The sequence below is a fragment of the Uloborus diversus genome, chromosome 3 (assembly GCF_026930045.1).
Source record: "Uloborus diversus isolate 005 chromosome 3, Udiv.v.3.1, whole genome shotgun sequence".
Classification (NCBI taxonomy): Eukaryota; Metazoa; Arthropoda; class Arachnida; order Araneae; family Uloboridae; genus Uloborus; species Uloborus diversus.
Genome location: NC_072733.1, coordinates 119,859,029 through 119,882,209, shown reverse-complemented (window position 1 = coordinate 119,882,209; position 23,181 = coordinate 119,859,029). Strand labels below are relative to the sequence as shown.

Sequence of the window (23,181 nt, the reverse complement as noted above, 5' to 3'; positions counted from 1 at the left end):
GAAAACACGAAGATTGCTAAAGAGCCACAAGTAAGTCCGTCGTCATTTAGGGGGTTCGGAGCATGGGCGCGCATAAGCAAAATTTTAAGGGGAGAGGGGGTCAGATATTTTTTTCATGGTTTAGTAAGATACTTTCCGCATAGAAACCGATTTCAGTACAGATTAGAGTTATTAAAATTTGACATTTTTAATAATTTATTCATTAATGGCTGGAGAAATGTTTTTACTTTCTTGCTAGAAAAAAAGTACTAAAAGCAAGGAAGTTCTAATTTCCAAGGTGGGGCTAGAGCCCCCACTTGCCCCCCCCCTCCATGTGGACGAAAAAGAGGAAGGTCGAAAGTCCCCCTTGCTTTGGAAAAATAATGCTTTTTATTAGTTATAAGTGGGTAGCGGGCGTGTTTTTCGTTGTTTTCCCCCAAGTCAATTCCCATTGAGTGCACACCCTCCTCCCTCCATGTCAAATTTCGAAATGAAGGACCGCAGAAAAATATTTCTGATTGTGCTGCCCCCTAATAGAGAATATGTTAGAATTTTTCCCCCTTCCACTTCAAAGAAAACGCGAACCTATCTGGACTTAAGGCTACCCACCGATTTGTAACGTTAAACTATTATTTATTAATTTATTGCAGCGAAAAGGCAAGGAGCAAGTTACTACTTCATTAAGTTATTTACTTAGCCCAATTTATATAATATGTGCATATAAGTAAACAAAGGGCAAATGTATGTTCAAACTGACAAACTAAAAAAATTCCTATCCTCTCCTACTCCATGATTAACAGACATTAAATTAACGTGACTAGGGGTGCAACCCCCCCCCCCTCTCAGTTTAAAAATGCCCTACTCTTGATTTTCTCCTGCAATAGAAACTGAGTATTTTCCGCATCGTTCCCTTGGTTTTTTTCTGAAATGACGAACCTGTCAGGTGCTTGTACACTCAAAACAGCCTTCATAAAAAAAAAAAAAAAAAAAAAAAAAAAAAAAAATCAAAACTATGACTTTTTAGTAATAAAAAAAAAACGTTTAATACAGAAAAAAGTTCATATAGCAAACGGATTAAGGAGAAAAAAAACGATAACACTTGTTTAAAATAGAAAAGAATTTTCCAAGTAATGTGTTTCATATGATACATGATAGAATTCTGAATAGATTAAATTTGACTAACTCTTAATAAAACTTGATGTGAAACATAAAGTTAAATAACACTTCTTAATAAAACTATTTAATATATAAAGCTGAATAATTTTCTTGTAAATATACAGGAGTCTCTCGTATTCGTTCCGTGTAGTATCGAAATCGTGCTATACGAGACTTTTTTAAACTTATTAACATATTTTTTACACTAATTAATCATGTACATAGTAAAAATCATGTCAATATGTATCGTGTTGTATCGAAACCGTGTTATACGAGACTTGGAAATAATGTAAATCAAAGCATATCTATCGTGTTATATCGAAACCAAGTTTCATGAAAAACAAAGTAAAACCTCATTAGAGTTATCAAACATTAAACAGAATGTATTAAACAAAAAAGAAATGTCTTCTTTATTAAAGATACCTTTCGTGCTATATCAAAACCATGAAGTATTAAATTAAAGTTTCGTACTGTGTAATATCGAAACCGTGTTGTGCAAGTACCGTGTTATACGAGGGACGAATGTACTACAGTAAATTTGTTAAAATCGAACGTCAATTACATTTTGATTGTATTATAAAATAAAACCTGCTAAGTGTGAAGCATATGAAAATATAATGCTGGGTTTTATTTTAATTTAGAAGCAAAATTACCCACTTATAATAGTAATGTGTGTTGTTTAAATGTTCACACTGAAAAACACAATTACAGCATATAACCAAATCCAGAATAAAACATTCTTAAAATTGGATGGTATGATAAATTGAGGAATGTCTCCACATGCTTTTCAGCACTTATTCAACATGGTGCGAATATTTTTAATGCTCTTGCTCAAATGTTCTTGACACTGAAATATGAATATAGCTTAAAATTACTCCTCTGTTAATTTGAAAGGATGATCTTTTTAAAATCCCCACGGAAAATACATGTCTGATGACTATCATGCTAAACTTGTTACCAAACTACTATATTATTTTTACCATTAACTACTAATATAGTGCTTTTGTAGAAAACAATAAATTAAAGTACAAGAAAAATATATTTGACCCAAAGAAAGACAATCATTTTCTCTTTTAACTATAGCTTTGAAATTTAATATTTAAATACATAATTTAAAAAACTATATATGTCATTGCTTTGACGGGATTTTTGAAACATATCAATAACAAAGCATATATACCACTACTATTATACACTTAAGTTTTGCTGATACCTTTTACTTAAAATGCAAGGTTGATTTAATGCTCATTTTCTTTTGATTCCCCTCCCTAGAATACTTTGCTTAATTTCTACTTTCCTCATACCCCTAATTTCTTACACCATAAAATTACAGATAGTGATCTCCAAGTTTTAATGCCAGCATGCCAAAGAAGTTTTGTAAATGTTTTTCTTTTGACATTTATGAAACTTTTGCACCAGGAAAAACTTTAGAGTACTGAGCTAACTACAGGAATAACTTAGAGAAGCATATTCATTCTTGGTGTGATAACAGCAAGAATTTGTTTTAAAATAGAATAATACAGATTTTTTTTAAGCCGGCTGTGTTACAATTCTAAGCAAAATAATTGCACCAGAAATAAAACATATCTGTGACCAAGTAAAAATGTTCAAACCAAACTTTTTTATCTCGAGGAAAATTAGCCTAAAAAATGTTAGCATTTATAAAGAGGGTTTTAGTCATAAATTAAGTGACAACATCCCTTTATATTAATTCTGTAAATGCTTTTTATTACATCAGACACAAGAATCATATATTTAAACTACACTATATGACTGATGTTGAATGCACTTGAATTTTAACAAGTCAGTTTTAAAGCATTATTGCCAGCAAAATTAGTACTTCACAGCAGACTTTAATAAAGTAACTGTTGTGCAAGTTCTAAATTCAACTAGTGTGCTTTAAGTTTCTATAACCTCATCCATCTTCTCATTATTCAGGATCAAACAATTGACATCTTGGTAAACTAACATGGAACCCTTCTGAAAAATAGATACATTAATAAACAAAAAATGTATTCATAATTCACAATACAAATTGAACATTCAACTTTGGGTCACATTGAAATAATTATTTTTATACTTATCCCACCGGAAGTTTGTGCATCAGATGAACTTAATACTGATTTCTGACTGCAAAGCATAGACCCAGCATTTCAAAGATTCTAATGGTTGTTCTTGTTCATTGAAAGGTCCAGTTAAAGCATTATTACCAGCAAAATTAAGACTTTGCAGCAGACTTTAATAAAGTAACTGTCATGCAAAGTCTAAATTCAACTAGTGTCGTGCTTTAAGTTTCCATGAAATCATGAATCTTCTCGCTATTCAGGATCAAACAATTGCCATCTTGGTAAACTAACATGGAGGAACCCTTCTAAAAAATATGTAATAAGCAAAAAATGTATTCATAATTCACAATACAAATTGAACATTCAACTTTGGGCACATTGAAATAATTATTTTTATACTTATCCCACAGGAAGTTTGTGCATCAGATGAACTTAATACTGATTTCTGACTGCAAAGCATAGACCCAGCATTTCAAAGATTCAAATGGTTGTTCTTGTTCATTGAAAGGTCCAGTTAAAGCATTATTACCAGCAAAATTAAGACTTTGCAGCAGACTTTAATAAAGTAACTGTCATGCAAAGTCTAAATTCAACTAGTGTTGTGCTTTAAGTTTCCTTGAAATCATCCATCTTCTCGCTATTCAGGATCAAACAATTGACATCTTGGTAAACTAACATGGAGGAACCCTTCTGAAAAATATATAATAAGTGAAAAATGTATTCATAATACAAATAGAACATTAAACTTTGGGCACACTGAAATAAAGCATTTTTATACACATGTCCGCAGGAATTTTATGCATCAGATGAACTTGGAACTGATGACTGACCAGTGAAAAACCCACAATCTCAAAGATTTCAATCATTGCTCTAACAATGACTGCTCACTGAAAGGTGAACTTACACTTCAGGTTCTATTGACAAATGTACCAGGTGCCCTACTAATTTAATAGAATAGTGTTTCATGCTTAAATAATTTAGCTCTTAGCAAACTACAAAAGTCTTTCATTTGTTGCTAGACAAAGTTAAAGTTCAGTAAGGATTAGGAAATAAGAATTTTACTCATGATAAACACCTATTTGTTACACATCTATAATGCTGGATAAGAATAATACCTAAAATGCATGAATTTTGACAGTAAATTAAACAGCATACTGATTTCTGACACCAAGAATATGAAAATTAATAAATGTTCATTTTTGGAACACCCGGGAAGGCTAATAGGGAGAATATTCAACAAGAAGACAAGATATAATGGTTGAAGGGAAGGGGACTTAACAGGAAGAACCTTTACAGAGTTAATTTTTGAAGGAAATATTTTGCTGGGAAATTGAACAGTTAATTAAAGGGCTATTCCACGGAAAACGGTAATTTTTTTCCTGCACGTGACGCTTCATATATTTCATAAAAAATAATAATTTAAAAGGATAATGAACAAAATTTTGTTGCTTAAGACATCACAAACGCATGTGTGACTTCTTTAGCCAAAATAAATTTTCTTCGAAAATTATTTCTTTTTTATGAAATACAGAAACCGTCACGTGCGGGACAAAATGACCATTTTCAATGGAATAGGCTTTTTTTTCAATGGTTTAAATAATTATTTCTAAACTTATGAGATATGTTTCCTTTACATTGGAACCATAGCTTTCAAAATCTGCAATTTGTTTCGTCATTGTTGTATTAAGCATTGCTGTATTAATAGAGCAAAAATATTAGCTTATCCACAAGCAAGTTACCAGAGGTTGACTTTAGATGTCACGCACGTGACGCATGTAAATAAATTTTAATTTAAATAATAAAATTGTTTCAGAAGTATCTTTGTATCAAATTTAAAGATTAAAAAAATTGCTTACCCCAGTTTCATTAAAATATTAAGAGATATAACAAAATGTTAATGAAATTTAAGCGTATTTTTGTCCCACATGTGACGGAACTATGGCCCTAAATACTTTCAACTATGCAACAGGAAAAGAAAATAAATGTCAGAATGAAGTCATTTGATGCTCAACTACACAGGAGACAGAAAGAATCCTTACTTAAGACTTGATATCTGAAAGAAAGTTAATTTTGGCAGAAAATTAAATTTGCTGCTAAATATTCCTAATTGTTCAAGGAACAAAAATGCTTTACAGTACAATTTTCAATGGCGTTCATTAGAAACACATCTTTGCACGCTAATGGCTAACAGGAGGAATCTGCCCTTAAGAATAGATGACAGGAATAAATTTAATTCTGGCAGTAATTAAATTAATTATACATCAAAATGGTTTTACTAAATGAAGGAAATTAAACAATTTACTCACGATAACAGATTTCTAGTTGACGCAGATCTACGCACGCCTAAAGGCTAAAGGCTGACGGGAACAATTCTGACAAAAGTCAACACGTCTGAGAAAAATGATTGTTAATTTTGGATAATTAAGCAGCTCAGTAGCTTTAATTATGCAAGGAAAGGAAACATCTAAATGTTTCACAAAGGATAAACGTTTAATGATGTGAATACATGCACGTTTACAGGAAGAATCCTTAAGGACGTCTTAAAGAAATGTACGTTAATTTAGGCGGGAAATTAAAAGAAGCCTAATAGTTTCGATTATTCAAGGGGGGGGGGAAAGCAAAAATTACACGAGAAACGTTTATTTAATGCACACTTATGCAACCTAACGTCTAACAACAATTCCCATATTATATTAGATATCTGAAAGACGTCTAATTATGGCATAAATAAATATAAATTTTGTCCAGATAGAAAGTACAGATGCACAGAATGATAATCCAGAAAAAAACCTAAGGCCTAGCCATAATAAATCTTAATACATGCTTTTAATTTCATGACCGTTGTACTGTCCAACCACAGATTGCATGGAATTTTCAAACGTCCAGATCAACGAATCTATGTGAATAAGGGGGAAAAGTAAAATTTTGATGCGCGTATTCCGCTCATTTGAATGAGACTCTGCTTCTGCAAAAGCTGAAATCGGTAAAAAAAAAAATAATTTTATCCATTTCCGGCTGTAAAACGGTGTTTATCATTCCATACAATCCGTGGTCAGACAGTAAGCATAAATAAAGGAACATGTTCTTTTTCAAAATAAAAAAAAACAAAAAGATACAACTTACTATAGTCACATCCAAGAAAATGTTTCACTTACTTTCATGCATATTTAATAGTAAAAATATCATTATAGTAAATACATTAACACATTACTACATTCTTCAAACCATTTTTTAAACCACGCACGAGGTACAGGAAGAATCCTTGTCGCCAAGTCTTAGAATGATATCATTTAGCGCCAAAATATAGGGTTGCCTCCCGTTTATCTGTCAGGATCGTTCCTGCGTTGACCGATTTCCTGTTTTTATTTGTTTACATTCAATTCTGAAAGACTTACGTTTTTGCCAAAAATTACATTGACAGGAATATTTTTGTAAATTGTGCAACAGTAATGCCTCGATTGAAGGTGTAAGTAACACAATATTTTCTTTTCAAATTGTTTCTTCTTACTACCTCTCAATACTTGTTTACTTCAGCGTCTACAACATTTTTCATCTTCGTCTTTCAATCCCAGCCGAAACGAAGGCCTTCCATGGGAAAGCCGGCAATACGCCTCTAGATTTAAGCGTTCTTCCAACGCGTTGTACTGTATATTACTTTCATTTTTCCTGAAACAATATCTGACTGAGGAAAGTAAATCATGTAATTTACAAAGCATTAAAATAAAGGTAAGATTCAGTCTTCCACTTGAACGATCAGTTCCAAAAAAAAAAAAAAAAACCACACCTGTGAACCTCTTCACCCTATCAACTCTAATTTGAATTCTGAAACTTTGAATTCAAATTATGTTCTTCGCAATCACGAATTGCGACAATACCCTACTCATTGGAGTTATCGTTCCTAGAAACGGTTCCCCCCAAGCATATCCCTCCTCCTAGGTGGTTATGTGTGCATAGTTGAGTGTGTGTGTGTGTAGGCTTACATGTGTGCACGTAGGCGTATGTGTGTATTTGTGTAAAGGCGCTAGAGATGTAAAATTTCTGGAATTTTGAAATGGTGGAAAAAAACCGTTTTTTTACAGTTTTTTTCGGGAAAAAATGGAAAATTTGATTTTTTTATGAATAAAATTAGGGTTTCTTAATAGCTCTGTGTTTTTTGGAACGTATAAAAGGTTAAGCATTAAGAAATATATGCTATCCACACATCTGCTTGACAGAAATACACATAAAAGTAAGATTAATTCGAACAAAAATTTTTTTTTTTTGTTTTATAACTGAGAGCTTTCATGATTAAACACCAGAAATAAGTCAAGTCATCATTCAACCAATAATATTGGGTAATATGTGTCTAATCGTCACAATTACATTTTTTATTTTAGATTGCCTTTGAAATATTAATTAAAATTTTCGACTTTCAAACATGATTTTTTTTTTTTTTTTTGAAAGAAAAATAATACAATGTAACTTTTCTGTCTGAAAATGAAAGCTATTGAGTTTTTATTTTTTCCAATCCAGTCTCAGACCAAATCAAAATTTAATTAGTGTTTCTTAACACTAGAAAGATGGCGTTTTGCGTATACCTAGAAAGACTAGCAGCGGTCACTTTGACCGCCATACTTGAAAGATTGGAAATTTCCTCCTTTCGGGATTTCTAACCATAGAAAAGATTTGTTTCAAAATGTCAGAGTTTAATTTAACAATTTAATCGTAATATAGTCTGCAAATAAATCTTAGATAGCTTTTTTTTAAAGTTTATGTTCGATTACGTGAAATACACATGCTTTACACAATTGGCATTGAGAAAGAGCAAATTTGTACAAAAAAGAGGAAATTTTCTTAGCATGTAATAACTAACAAGTACTAGAATCAACCATGCATGTTTTGGTTTAAAAAATATCTAAATATCGCAAGATACCGTACATTACTATCTTTTACAATATTTCGAAATACTTATGTTATCACGTCACCTGTATATTAGCCATTAAGTTTTTTTTTTTTAGCAATCAGAACAAATGCTTGTAGATTTTTTTTTGCATAGTTTATTTTTATACTATTTTAATCTTTTTCCGGAGGTAGATGCTTATTTGTATGCAGCAAAACTGATCAGTGGAGGTGACTTGGAGGAAATTGGAGAAATAAAGAGATCTGTTTTTGAAATTTTCCCCTTTTTATTCGGCGTTGGACCCTTTTCCTTTTTTTAGTTTACTGTTTTTTATATTTTGAGCATCAGTTTTTTTTCGCGAGGTTTCTTCTGATTCTAACTCAGAAGAACAATCCTTTTCTGCAAATCTAAGCTCCGAAAAATATTCGCAATAATCTCATGAAAGCAAACTATTATCATCGCTAGGAATATATTTCTCTTCTGATAAGTCAGACTGTTCATTCGAACCATAATCTGTTTTAGATAAATCTGCAACAGTTACAGGAATTAATGTTCCTAAAAGTTTTGCTTGTCAACAGTTCTTCTCGACATCATGAAGATAATTATGTGACTGAGCACTTCATTATCATCGAAGAAAATAAACGTCAATGCTTCAAGCAAAGCACATGCTTTAGTGCACAAAATAATTCCAGCAAACATTTTTGGAATTTACCTGTTTATATTTACTTCTTTTTAGACCCAAAGTACTTTCACATGTCCAGTCACATGCTTTTCAAATTTACCTTTCTCAACTTTGCCTCCTGTGCAGATAGCAGAAAGCTGATACCATGCAACCACCAGGTGTTTCGCATTTTCCTAACAGTTCAAAGAATTAAACCTGACCAGCAGGCACTAAACTCAAAAGAACATTACTCACCCTGACAACTAACAATAGTCCATAGTACACACAACTGATAAGAGAAAAAAGAAGAAAATGGATGCATAAAGAAAGGTTCACTTAGCGGTCAAAATGACCGTGTAGTCAGTCTTTCTAGGTATAAGCATTTATAGCGACTATAATAATAATCCTAAAGAAAAAAAAATACTGTTGTAAGACCTTAATAAATAATTAGGAAAAGTCAATGAAGGAAAAGGAGTTTGAAAATTAAACGCAGCAAATATGAGCATTTGAAAATCGTTTGCGGTCAAAATGACCGCTTCCGTCTTTCTAGTGTTAAGCTGAACCAACTTACACTACAGTTTCAGTTTATTCATACGGCCGTGCTAAGCACAGTAATAAAAGTAGTCATACCAGCACTTTTGAACAAATTTGAGTTATTTTAACCAAGGTGTTCTCTGTTTCGTATTTTACTTAATAAATAAAATGTTTTAGGGTCATTTGATCAAGAACTATTGTTTTGAAAAATTCTTTTTTTAAAAAAAAGACACCTGAATCAAATATATGGAAGAGCCACACTTTAAAATACAATATCTCAGCTTGAGCCCAACTGCAAATTCCCCCTTTTTGCCTAGCACTGCAGTATACAGGGTCAAAAAAAATATCGGACAAAAATTGTATCATCGAATGGAAGAAAGGTAATTTCATCTTAATGAGTGCCTAATTTATTTTTGTCTCTCACCTTATTAGAAAATAATTTACAATATATTACCTAGTTTATGTATTGTTTTTCGTTTTTCTTACAGTTTTAAGCAAAATACCTGCTATTTTAAGTTGTTGAACCGAGTAAAACGACAGTTCGTTTGCCTGTTGTCCCTTAACAAACAGTATTTGAAACGGTATGCCGTTTCAAGTAGCTTGGAAATGATAGTCGGGAATGTGTACAAAAACGAACAGTGACATTTCAGTTAATCGTCAGGTCATCCAAAAGTGAGTTAAATGAAATCCTTGGGTTTCCACGAGAGAAGTCGTTTGTGGGATTTGTAACCGATAAGTGGGACTAACACCAGTATTCTCCACTCCGGTTAAAACTCGGACCGAGGCTTAAACCTCGAAGCGGAGAAACTACTCTATTCTCCATCCCGGTTTGGCGTTAAACTCGGTCACGGAACCTTGACGGAACGCCCACTTCCAGAGCTCGGCTTGTGACCGGAACTTTGACGGTTTAAAACTAGATTTCCTTCCCATCATTCCTTTGTGAGCAAACAAAATGGACGACGGCCGTTTGGATTATTTTGAGCGATTTGCAAATGCTAGAAACTATTGATAAAACATTCTTGATAGAAACAAAGATTAATTACAAAATTTAATCAGAATTAACATTCGTTATAGGTGTTATCAAAAAGTACGGCCGGAAACGTTAATGCAATGCTCAACAGAATGGTTCGAAAAAAATCATTTTTTTTAAATTTCCATGTCACTGTAGCGCGGAAAAGTTGCGATTGGTAAGAAAATATTTTTTTTTCTTTTCTTTTTTTTTTTGAAATCTGATTTATTTCTGCTGCACCGTTTTTTCGTATTTTAAACTTTCGCCTCAATTAACAACAAAAAAGTTACAAAAGAATACTTCATGAAAAAATAACTATTTGGGGGGGGGGATTAGATGCCACTTCTGAGAGAATATCTTAGAACACTTTCGTCCATTACAAACTATCCTTTATGAAATAATTTCTGGAACACGAAAACTTATTATTTTTTTTAATGCAGCATTACTCCAATTTTAAAATGCTGGTCAAACAATTTTTAAACCGCTAATAGTTTTTTAAACAAATTCTTCCCTGAATTATAGTTATATAACGTCACAATGGAGCTTTAATTGCTAAAGTTTTGTTTTAAATTTGTGAAAAATGTGACAAAATAGCACTTACCATTATTTTTATGAGTTTGGGGAAAATGAAAAAATGGTCTGAATCAAAATAATCAGGAATGCTCAACTCGGCTGGGAGAGGAGGGGGGGGGTCATGGCGCAGAATATGCCATGAAATTTTTCGGGGGGGGGGGGGGGGTTAAGGAATAATTTCTTTTTTTAGAGGGGTCTTCCAATTTGGGGGGTCTTTGTAGTGTTTGGGAGGGAGGGGTGTACTCTTGCTCTTAGGGGGGGGGCACCCTTGGAAAAATCAATTACTGTTCTTAAACAGTAGTACCTGTTGCAACTTTTTTACTCAGATCAATTATTGAAGTAGCAAGGTATCTTGTCCAATTGAGAGACCGAAATACATAAATCATTCCAAGACAGAAAATGATAGAATGAAGCTGAATGTTCCACAAAATTTCAATGCGCAACACAATAATATCTAAACGAATTTAAAATTTTCTTTGTTTCAAATAATTATAAATAAAACGGTTCAGGAGATTTTTAATTGCAGAAGAAATTACTATTACTAGCTTCATGAACACATTAATGTGGAAAAATATTCTCAATGGATGAAATAACATTTGATTTTATGCTAGGGAATGTAAATATAGAAGCAATTAGAATGTGACTTTATTTTTGTGTACAAACACGCATATAATTACAAGATAGGGGAAGAGAAAGAGCTTTGAAAAACAAGTGATTGTAAAAATTAAGGTGTGAATGATAAACAAGGAATTTTTACATGGGCGTCCAAATGCAAAATTTTAAGGGATGGGGGGGGGGGGGGGGGGGCTCAGATATTTTCTACATGTTTTAGAAGGATATTTTCCCGTGGAAACCGATTTCAGTATAGATTAGAGTGAATAAAATTTGACATTTTTACTTATTCAATAATGGCTGGAAAAGAAATGTTTTTAAATTTTAGCAAAGAAAAAAATACTAAAGCAAGGAAGTTCTAATTTCTAAGGGGGGGGGGGGCTTGAGTCCCCACTTACCCCCTCCCCATATGGGTGCCCTTGAATTTTTGGATGATAAAAATATAAAATTATTTTTTCAACTTTTAAAAAGGACTGTATTGCTGAAAAAATAAGTTCTTCACATGGAAAACTAATGCAGGGCAAAATGCAGTTTATGAATTTGTCCTGTGTCGTTTATATTAATAAGTTTATGGATTTTAAAGACAATAAATGTTAACAAATGTTTCACGAAATGGAACAGATGGAGGGGGGAGGGGATCGGGTTCTAAAGCCAATACATTGTAAAAAGTTTTTAATATTATTGTAAATTATTTTTCTTTTCTATGTTTTAAATTCTTTTCTTTCTTTCTTTCAAATGCATACACAATATAGTAGAAAATATTAAGCTTCTATCTATATTATTCAAAAATGTTTACCTCACACACAAGAAAGAAAAAACATTTATGACTGACAGATTTTCAATATTAAAAAGAGACTAATATATTAATCAGTAGGGTGTCTAGAGGGGGGGGGGGGACAACGGTCTGCCCCGGAATTGCACCCAAAGTGGATTTCAAAGTTAATAAAATAAAAAAATCTTAATTCTCTGAAGTTTTTCCCGTTTTTTCTTAAATCATATTTAATCCATTAAATGGCAACGAAAACAAAGCACAATATTGCGCTTGGACGGGGCACGTTACATATGCGTCTGGGGAAAATTTTACATAGAATTTATTTGTAATTAAACTCGTTTTCAATATTCGTAATTAAACTCGTTTTTTAATTGCAACTATAGTTATAATGCCAAAATAAAAATAAGTTGCTGTTTCTAAAAAATTGCACGATTTTAATATTTACATAAAATATCTTTTTGAAAGAGGTGGGAGGGGGTGGAATTCGTAAATTACAGCTCGGCCCATATGAAACCCTTGCCAAGAACGTAACTATATTATTGAATTAGTTTTTATTTCATCTTGATTAATAACAATATGAATAAAAAAACATTTAATTAATAACAAGATGAAAAAACTTTTTAAGTTTCTTTCCAGAAACATTAAAAAAATGCATTGATGTTTTTAAATTTCAAATTGAGTCTAATAAAAAAAATTGCATGAACTATAGATCCATTTTGCTACTCCCAATTCTTATTATATGTCAATCATTCTTCAGCACGCGAATTTACTATCACGTGGAATGCAGTCAGGTAGAAAATGTCACGTGAGTCACTCTACCCAATGGTAACAGCTGTTTCATTTCTACTTCAGTTAAAACTCGGCTCCCCTAAATTGTGCTTGAAATGACTTGAAGAATACGCACCGCGTTCGAAACTAGTTTTCCCTTACTTCTCGGTTTTGGGGAGCCGAGTTTCATCTCCGTGCTGTGACGGTATTGAGAATAGGGCCGTAAGGGAAAAAACAGCTCAAACAGAAGTTTTATGAGTTCCAAAAAAGTTCAAGCATTCGTATGACTCCAAAGATGCCAGAAACGTTTGAGACGGGCCGCAAGTCCATGCTGGAAAAGATACCTTTCACTGATTTACCGTTCAACCGGCTCACGTCGCCCAGAACCTTAGGATTTGGTCTGTAGACACTCCAAGCACCTTAAAAAGTGTTAGATATCGCCAAAACCCGAAGTCAGGCTTGGTCTGAGATGGAATCAGCACAAGCGACAAAAAATCTCTAATTTTTTGTGGATGAGGTCCGTAAAATGAATCAAAAGGTGAACCAGAAGGACATTTTAGAAGTTAATGTACTTCTGTGGGCCTGAGAGCACTTCATTGTAGACTGGACATTTTCCTTTAACTCCACACCGATTCATATGGCCAAAAAGACAAGAGCGGTGCAATAGGCATTGTTTTTCACATGATATCATCTTTAGAGTGGACGCTCAACTCGCTCGATCTCAATCCCATTTATTACACTGTATGACCTGTTTCAGAGTCAAAGATCTACCCTAAACTACACATAAGTTTGGACTTTCTAAACCAATTGCTTTATAGGGAATAGGATTGATTAAAGGACTTGCTGCCCTTGAATGAAAATTTCAATAAGCAGTTGCATAGAGTTTCTTGGGAAATTGCTTGCCCCCCCCTTTTTTTTGCCACACCCTGTATATTTGGTTCGCACAGTCAGCAGAAACATAGTTTTGTGATTAAAGTTATGCTTGTTTGTTTTATGAAGAAGGAAAATCAATTCTTCACTAAGGTTATTGGTTTAAGCTTTTTTGCAAAAAGTATTATTAAACATTTTTTGATCTATATGCAAATTATATTGTCAAACAACACTTGCATTAATGTTAGACAGTATTTTGACATAAAACAGGGGGGGGGGAGGAAATCGCAAGAAAATTTAAGCGTGAGAAATTTCTAATCACCTTTTGCTTAATATTTTAATTAAAATCCTGAAAAGTTGAAAAAATTCATTTTTTTTTCATATCTATATGAGCATGTGTGTGTAGGACATGGACGCCACCTCCCAGCATAAGTGGATTCTGGGGCACTAGGGGACAGTGCTCAGGACCAGAGGAGCTGCGCCGGTGAGCGGTGGTGCTGCAGAGGCCCCTGGTCTAAGCTGAAAAAGGAACCACATCAACAAGGACAGTCAAGTGAGAACAATAAGCAATCGTGATTGCTCAAAAAAACTTCCAAACTTACTATAGTTGGAAAAGTTTAAAAATATGCTTGACTTGGCGGAATATTATGAACAAGACTAGAGTAACAGATCGAAGGTTGAGAGATGAAAAATCTGTAGTGCGATCTAGCTTTAGGAGGTTAAATTCACTAGAAATCTATGTTCCTTGTAGTAACTAGTAACCACTCTCAAAATCTAGTCATTAACAACGTGGCAAAGACTTTTATTTTTTTAAATGTGATTGTCACGCGATGTATTTTTGAGTTAGCAAATTAAAAAGAAAAAATTTGAATTTTGACATCTTGAACTCAAATTATGTTTTTCCCAATCACAAGTGTGTGTGTGTGTATATGCGTGTGTGTTTGTGTCTGTATGTGTATGTATGCTTGTGTGTGTGTGTAGGATACGGGCCCAACCTGGAGAGGGTTTTCGCAAGAGGAGCAGCATCTGGAGGAGTCGGTCGACGGTGGTGCTGCAGAGGGAGGCGGGGGAAAATAAAATCATAGAGGACATCAAAACCGTCAAGTGAGAACAATAAGCAGTGTGATTGCTCAAAAAAAACTATCGGAAAAATCAACTTCACAGATTCAAAACACAACTTAAATGTTGCTCTGAGGAGATTATTTAGCTGACGATTTTTAACATTTCAGGCTACTAAAGCAACTATTACAAGCAAAATTTTGATGGCAACCTTAGATGAAAAGAGGGGGGGGGGTAGGCAACTTCTTAATTTTTGAAAATAATGTATGTATTAGTATTGAGCAAGCAGATCCAGCTTCTGGTTAAGAAGGTTGGGGGGGGGGGCACACCTAAACCTGTGCACACAAATCAGGAAAACTGCGTTATTTTTGGGAAAGAAAAATAGCAATTTCTTACCTAGTTGAGGAATTGGGGGGGGGGGGGGGGCTGGAATTAAAAGAAAATCTTAAATGATATTTGGAGGGAATGGCAGTGAGCTCTCTCGGAAGTATTTCGGAATTTAAGCATCAAAAACACAAGTGTGGCTAAAATTGTTTTGGAAGTGAAGTTCAAGAAATGGAAATTTTTGTCGATCTCTGGTGATGCTCAGGAATTTTTTCGAAACTGAACTCTCAAAAGTGAGATTGTGTATCATCTTTGGTAATATTTAGATATGGCTCAGAGACACTCTCTTGGCAATTCTTTGAAAGTTCCGAAATTACAATTTTAAGCCATCATCAATGGTGTTAAGGAGGAGAATCGGGAGCTTTCCTGAGACAATTTTTAAAATTGAAGTTTTAATGTAGTTTTAGGTCATCTCTTTGTAAACCTTAAGGGTTAGGGATGCAGTTCAAGCAATCAGTTCAAACAATTTTCTCCGCAACTCTGTACCTTTTAATAGAAAACCTTTTAAGATTTCCGTGTTATCACGAGAGACATGTTAAGTTTATTCTGATGGACCTATGCTGGGAATCAAGGCCAGATCATCTGGGAGAGTGGGGGAAAGACAGTAACTCCAGCAACTAGACTACATGCGACCCCGGTAGCAGAAATAGGGAAGTATCAACCTATCAAATATTCCAATTTTAACTATTGCACATTGTTGACAGGCTTACAAAACACAAAAATTCACCATGGCCGGATTTTTAAAACCAACGATTGATTTTTTATGAATTTTTTAAAGAGCGATGCGCAAAAAAGAGGTGTGGCCTAAAACGTCAGCAACTGACGTCATTTCCCTGTTCCGATCAGAGCTCCATTTCCATGCCGTGTTGCGCCTACCAGGAGGTGAATAGCACTGTCGTTTTCAGCCTTTTTAAAGCCTTTAACCAGCATTTTTTCCATCATGGAGCTAGGATTCACGAAAGGTCAATCCAATAACCTTCCTCAAGAAAAGTCATTCATGGTGTTTGACTTTTTTCGAAAGGACGAGAGATTTAATGTCCTTAGAAGTACGGGGAGTGAAACAACAAAGTTTCACCATTGTTAGTCTTTAAAATTGTACGTACATATCCGTCTATGTTTGCAGTTCATATTATTCGCATTAGTTTCCCTTATCAAGATTGATCATTTCCATTTGTGTGTCGATGGTTTTTTTTATCTGAATATATAAATTACAATGTAAGAGCGCTATTCCAGTTCTTACTTGGCGGCTTTTAATGAGGCGCGCATTTTGTAACAACCCTACTTCAAGTGATTCCAGTACTAAGTTTTAGAGTAGTTTTTGCATGAAAATTTTTCGCTTTGTTGGCAATAAAAGTCGATCTGCTTTTTTTTTGTGGAAAATTGTTTTAAATCCATTAATACATGTTAATTAACCTTGAGTTTTTGTGCAACTTAGCAAAAAAAGGAAAAATATATTTTTTTTGCTCTTTTGATAAAAATAATAAATTTGAAAATGGTGTTCATTTCATAAAATAAGTACCTTTTTGCATGTGAGAAAGGTCTTGTATATATAGAAACGCTTCTGGTGATAAACTGAAAATGTATTTTTAAATTATCAATTTGTAATAGTTAAAATTTGAAGATAGTTTGAATGTTAAAAAGAAAGTATTAATAGTTTTTGCACTGTTATTAAAATGGAAATAGTAATGCATCTATTACTTTCTATTTAAGTTTATTGTGCAGGGTTTAAATTCCTTTGTTTACTTGCATTTTTTAAAAAATATCTCAATGCTTATTAAACATTTATTTACGAACAGTTGTGAACATATATTTCAAACTGTATTTCTCACTTGACATAGTTTTTAATTAAAATGCAGTGCAAATTTTCATTTTCAAATTTTAATTAATAAACACACTTGAAAACACTTCTTTCGAAGATCCTGCTGGGACGGAACAATAACAAATCGCTTGTGAGGAGTTTTTTTAGATGTAGATACGCATCCAGGAACGAAGCAATACTTGTAATTGATTCTACTAGCCATGACAAAGAAAATCAAATTAAAAACAATCGCAGAATGCATTAAACCCTACAGACAGCAAAGGATTTTCACTAGCCTTTTATGCGCGCTGCTGTTAGAAGGCTCTTGTTTTCCCGCGCCTTCCCCCAAAGATCGCCAAGCACTTCTTTGTCCTAGCCAACCCCGCCGCCTCGCAGCGCGGCAGTGACGTCAGTCAAAGGACTTACAAGCAAATGACGTCACTCGCGCGTGAACTATAAAAAATTATTTAAAAAAAAAGTATTAGTCGTATCGTAAATTTTTTTTTGCAGATGATGTCCATGTATGTTACTCTATCATATAAAAATAAAATTAGAAAATCGAATACTTCCCTATTGCGAGACATGCGTCGCAGATTTTTCAACGGCCTGCAGATAATTTTACAAAAGAACAAAAAGAAAGAAAGAAGAATAAATAAAAGGAAAAAAATGAAATATAACTTGGTAAAGATCGTTTAGAGATCGTTTTTTGACTGGAGAGGTGATGCTTCAGCATTTCAGCTAGAAACATAGTGGCCATATTTGGTCATTCACAAGATCGATGTAGACAAGATGCTTAGGCAATTGTGCCTTAGTTTTCAAAAACAAAGAAGAATTGGATATTTTATTTAACTGCGAACTAATAAAAATAACGTAAAGTGTGCTCCAAATTTTTTTTTTTTTTTTTTGCTTGGATTTTTAAAAAATTTCTTGAGGAATGAAAATTTTTATATTTACAAATACAAATACAAAAGTGACGACCAGCAACAGGCTCTGGGCCCAGCTAGACTGGTCCTAGTCAATTTACAATCCCCAGTGAAGATCAATGGCCCTCTTAAAACTATCTACTCCCTTGCTCATTACCACCTCTTCCGGTAAACTGTTCCAAGGTTCCACTACCCTGCTAAAATAATAATTTTTCCTAACATCCATATTAGCCTGAGATTTAAATAGCTTAAAACAATGACCCCTTGTCCTGTTTTCAGTGCTAAACTTCAGCCCCGTAACATCTTTCATTTTTATAAATTTAAACAACTGAATCATGTCCCCTCGGTCTCTTCTTTGCTCAAGACTGTACATTTTTAGTCTTCTAAGCCTGGAATCATAGTCTAAGTGAGAAAGTCCATTTATTAGCCTTGTAGCTCGCCTTTGAACCCTTTCCAATACATTAATGTCTTTCTTAAGATAAGGAGACCAAAACTGAACAGCATATTCCAAATGAGGTCTTACCAAACTTCTATATAAGGGCAGAATTTCACCTTATCCTCATTGCTTTGGACGCAGATGTGCTAAAAACTTTTCAACTAAAATGTAATCTCATGAGGATTATTATTTTAAAATTATTTTTTGCCACGAATTCAGAAATTTACATCTTAATTTTTGACGTAGGCGCCATGTTTGGTCATTCGCAAGATGTTGGTACGCAAGACTCTTTTAAGTGTCTACATTTTCATAAAGGAATTGGATGTTGATTGCAATGCAAACTATTGAAAATCGGTAAAATGTGCCATTTTTTCCGAATAATTCTTAATTATTATCTTGAAAATGCAAAATTTTATCTTCAGAATATTATTTTATATTTATTGCCTTTGAGGCTAATATGCTAAAAACGGACTATTTCATCTAAATAGCAGTTTTTAAGAATTTTGAATTTACTACTACTTATCTGAACAATTGTACTTGATCCTCATTGCTTTGGAGGCTTCGCTGTAGGCGAAAACTTTCATCTTAAATGCAGTTTCCAGTCAACTTCTCATTTAATATTTATTTATTTATTAATTTTTTCATTATTTTAAAAAACAATACAAAAACCTATTTTAATTTAAATTTTCCACATTTAAATAAATATGTATTGAATAATTGTTTTACATAGTAAGCAAAGTTCTGTTTATTTTCATGAAAGTAAGGAAAACTGCCCCCCCCCCCCCCTTTATACTTCAAAACTCGGTGACAGTCGTGGGCACTAAGTTTTCGGATCTAGTGGCCACTGGGCCAGTTGGAAAATTTCTGAGTCTTGACCTTTACAAAGGACTTGTGTATTTCATGAAAACTTAAAATTAAACTAATATTAATGTTGCAGATTATTTTCAATTGCCCAAAATAGTGTCAGACTGGCAAGAAAGTTTCTGCTAGTTGGCATGCGACTAGGACTATCCTCTTGCAAGTTTTTGAAACTGAATCCTACAGTCAAAATTTTGGACAATCTGTGATGATGTTTGAGAGGGTAGGGTTTGGGCATTTAACCTGGACATTTTCGAAATTGAAGTCTTACTTCTACTGTAGGTCACCTTTGGTGATGTTTGGCAAAGAGATGAGGTGAGACTCTTCCACGTTTCATTTTAGAACATTGAAGTTTTAAATACGCAATTGTAGGTTGAAGCAACATTTGTAGAAGAAGTGTTTCCAGGTTAGTTTGTATTACTTTTTTATGATTGTCAATTTTTCATATATAGTTAAACTCAAAGTGCATACTGCAACAAGAATTTTGTATAAAATATTAAGTGTTTAAGAGGAGAGGTCACTTACACTGTACATTTTTGCTATAAGGGATAAGGGGGGGGGGGCTTCACTCCCTATAATCGTGAAGATTTTAAAATCAAAAGCAACTCTGATTAAATATTGGTATTAGTGAAATACAAGACAACTACGATGACCTAGTAGGAATTGATAGTTCAGCTACAAAAACTGCTAAAGCTAGTGATTATGTATTTGTCAAACTTGCATCAAAGTAAACCATAAATTATTATGTAGGTCTTGGAAGTTGGAAATTGATGATACAAATTTAAAAAAAAAAAAAAAAAACTGCTGAATTTGTGAGAACAAATAGAAATAGAGAGAGTGATTTTTTATGGACCTCGTACAGATGATGTTGGAATTATTATTGAGGATGAAGTTCAGTATGATGATAATTCTTCGTTAGTCAACTTTAAACTGATGCAGCCATTTAGTGTTTCCAATTTCTTTTTCAACTTATAGTTTTGGCTAATTTACCGAAATTAACTGTAATCAACTGTATTACGTTTATTCAACAAAGCACTAAATGTTAAAAGTAGAATATGTACCTATAGGCTTTCAATAAATTTCACATATGTAATTGTTTTGTATTTTGTTTAAAAATTAAATACATCTCATTAAAAACAACCCTGTTGTAAAAATTTCCCCGCCAAGAAAACCTTTAACTTTTCCGCACAAAAAAGAAAACCTGCATCCTAAACCCAAAAACCCTCAGCTGTAAAAAGTTATGATATCTAGTTTGCCCGCCAAGTATCTGCCAAACTATCATCCTCCCTCTTCTCCTTTTTCATCACAACTACTTCCATTAGAACCTCCTCCCACCTTCAACTCCTCAGAAATATGGATAGATCTTTTAAATTGTTTATCTTGTTTAGCTTTTTGCTCACCAAGCAACCACTTCACTTTGAAAAGCTTCCCGCCAAACAAGATAAACAATTTAAAAGATCTATCCATATTTCTGAGGAGTTGAAGGTTGGAGGAGGTTCTAATGGAAGTAGCTGTGATGAAAAAGGAGAAGAAGGAGGATAATAGTTTGGCAGATACTTGGCGGGCAAACTAGATATCATAACTTTTTATGGCTGAGGGTTTTTGGGTTTAAGATGCAGGTTTTTTTTTTGTGCGGAAAAGTTAAAGGTTTTCTTGGCGGGGAAATTTTTACAACAGGGTTGTTTTTGATGAGATATCACATCTTTTTGCATTGATATTATTACTTTGTCTGTATTTTTAGAAAATGAGAACTTCGTCAGAAAATTTTCAATTGAAACAACGCTGTTTTGTGTTTTTAAGGAACAATAATGGCTAGCCTAATTTTACATCAAGTTATTTTCTGACTATTAAGATTCTATGTTCATTTTGCGAGAGTTGGGCGGTTTAAATTTTATTGCAATCCTTGTATCCTCTCTGTTGCAAAGAAAACTTCTTGGATAATAGAATACTATATTTTAAATTATATTGTTTTCGAGTATTTTACAACTTTGCGATAAATTCTATTACAGATTCTTTTATTGACAGATTATTCAACATTTTCATGAAGGTTTCTTTAAATGTTTTACAGCTTGAGGGCTATTTTAGTCTAGCTTTTAACTTTTTGTTTAATTAAATTTTTTCTTAAATCGTGGATTATTTTACGTTTTATGGAATAATTTTAATTGTTTGGTGATTTATCTTTTTCTTGATAGAAGTCTTTGTCTTGTTCAATACCTAGTTTTGTTTAAAAGTTCATTTAAAAAACGAAATAACGCATGTCATCACCAAGCAAAAAAAAAAAAAAACATTAAATATTTTAAATTTGAATATGTCAGAAGATCTATACAACTTTACTCGATGTCAAATCGCGGATATCCCAAATTTGCCGTAGCGAATGCGCATGTTGCGCGCGAACTAAGCTCTGTTGGCATAATTAAAGTTAAGTTTAAAATCCAAAAGTTAAGATATTTAAACTAAGCCAACATTAACTGGCCGTGTAATGTCAAGTTGGAGACAAGCAAAAAACATGTTTCAGAAAAATACATTTATTAAATATGACTAGAATAAATGTATTTTTCTGAAACATGTTTTTTGCTTGTCTCCAACTTGACATTACACGGCCAGTTAATGTTGGCTTAGTTTAAATATCTTAACTTTTGGATTTTAAACTTAACTTTAATTATGCCAACAGAATGGTAGCAGAGCTCGGTTGAATGTCTTTTTAGTTGGAGACAAATTTGCAAAAGTTTTCAGAATAATGGAACGGGACTATCGAAACATTAAGAAACTTAACTCCTGCAATTGGGCAACATGGTCGAAAAATATGAAAATGGTACTGATAGAAAGAGATTTATGGGAATTAACCCAAACAAAATTAGAAGCAGGTATTTCGGCGGAAATAAAGAAACGGAGGGGCCAAGCAGTGGCGATTATTTACCTCAACATAGAGGATGAGTTAAAACAACTGATAGATGATTTAGACGATCCATATGCTGTATGGACGTCATTGAAATTGAATTTTGAACCTCCGTCTTTAGCCCGTGTTGCCGGATTGTGGGAGGAGTTTTTTTCTAGTAGAATTAATGAAAAAGAAACTATTGGAATGTTCGCGGCTCGATTGAAGTGTTTGCTCCGACAGTTGGAGGAGAATGGCTATAAAATGGATGAGAAATTAAAGGGATTTCAACTAATACGTAGTTTAGATCAAAATTTTAGGGGAATAGTACAAAATATTTATAGATGGGATGAAAGTAAATTTAACTTTTCAAATGTTTTGAATGAACTTTTGGCAGAAGAGGGAAGATTAAAATTTTTAGGAAATGAAAATTTTGGAAATAGTAGTTCGGGTGTTAATGCTTTTTCAGTTCAAAATAAACACCAGACTGGGCGGAAAGTTGAAAATGTAAATAAATTTGAAACGAGAGTTTGCTACACATGTGGCAAAAAGGGGCATATTTCGGCTCGGTGTTGGAGCAGAAAACCAACTAATCAAAATAAAGGTAATCGTAATTTTGTCAAACAAGGTAATACCCCTAAGGCTGGAATGTTTTGCACCATCAGTAAAATATCAGGAGTACAGGCCAACAACACAAATTTGAAGGAGGAAATACCAGTATTTTTACTGGATACAGGTGCCACGGCACATTTCTGTAAAGATAGGGACCTATTTTGTGAATTGAGGCCTGTTAAAAAATACAAAAATGGAAGTAGCTGTGGGCAATGTAAATAGTCAAGTCGAGGGGGTAGGGAAAATTGTTTTCGAAATTAAAACAGATGGTAAGCTAGTAACCATCACATTGAATGAGGTCTATTATGCTCCAACACTTAGACGAAATTTGCTTTCCGGATCCAGGATAGACAGTCTT

At 33.5% G+C, this 23,181-nt stretch overlaps 1 protein-coding gene across 1 annotated transcript in view; it reads left to right on the top strand.

The window, feature by feature from the left end:
• Positions 1 to 6,548: 6,548 nt before the first annotated feature.
• Positions 6,549 to 23,181, top strand: part of LOC129218198 (CWF19-like protein 1) — a gene marked incomplete in the record, with an annotated part of 185,432 nt that continues 168,799 nt past the window's right edge. Inside the window, 1 exon segment of the mRNA XM_054852413.1 lies at positions 6,549 to 6,666. Coding sequence (XP_054708388.1) covers positions 6,650 to 6,666 — 17 coding nt within the window.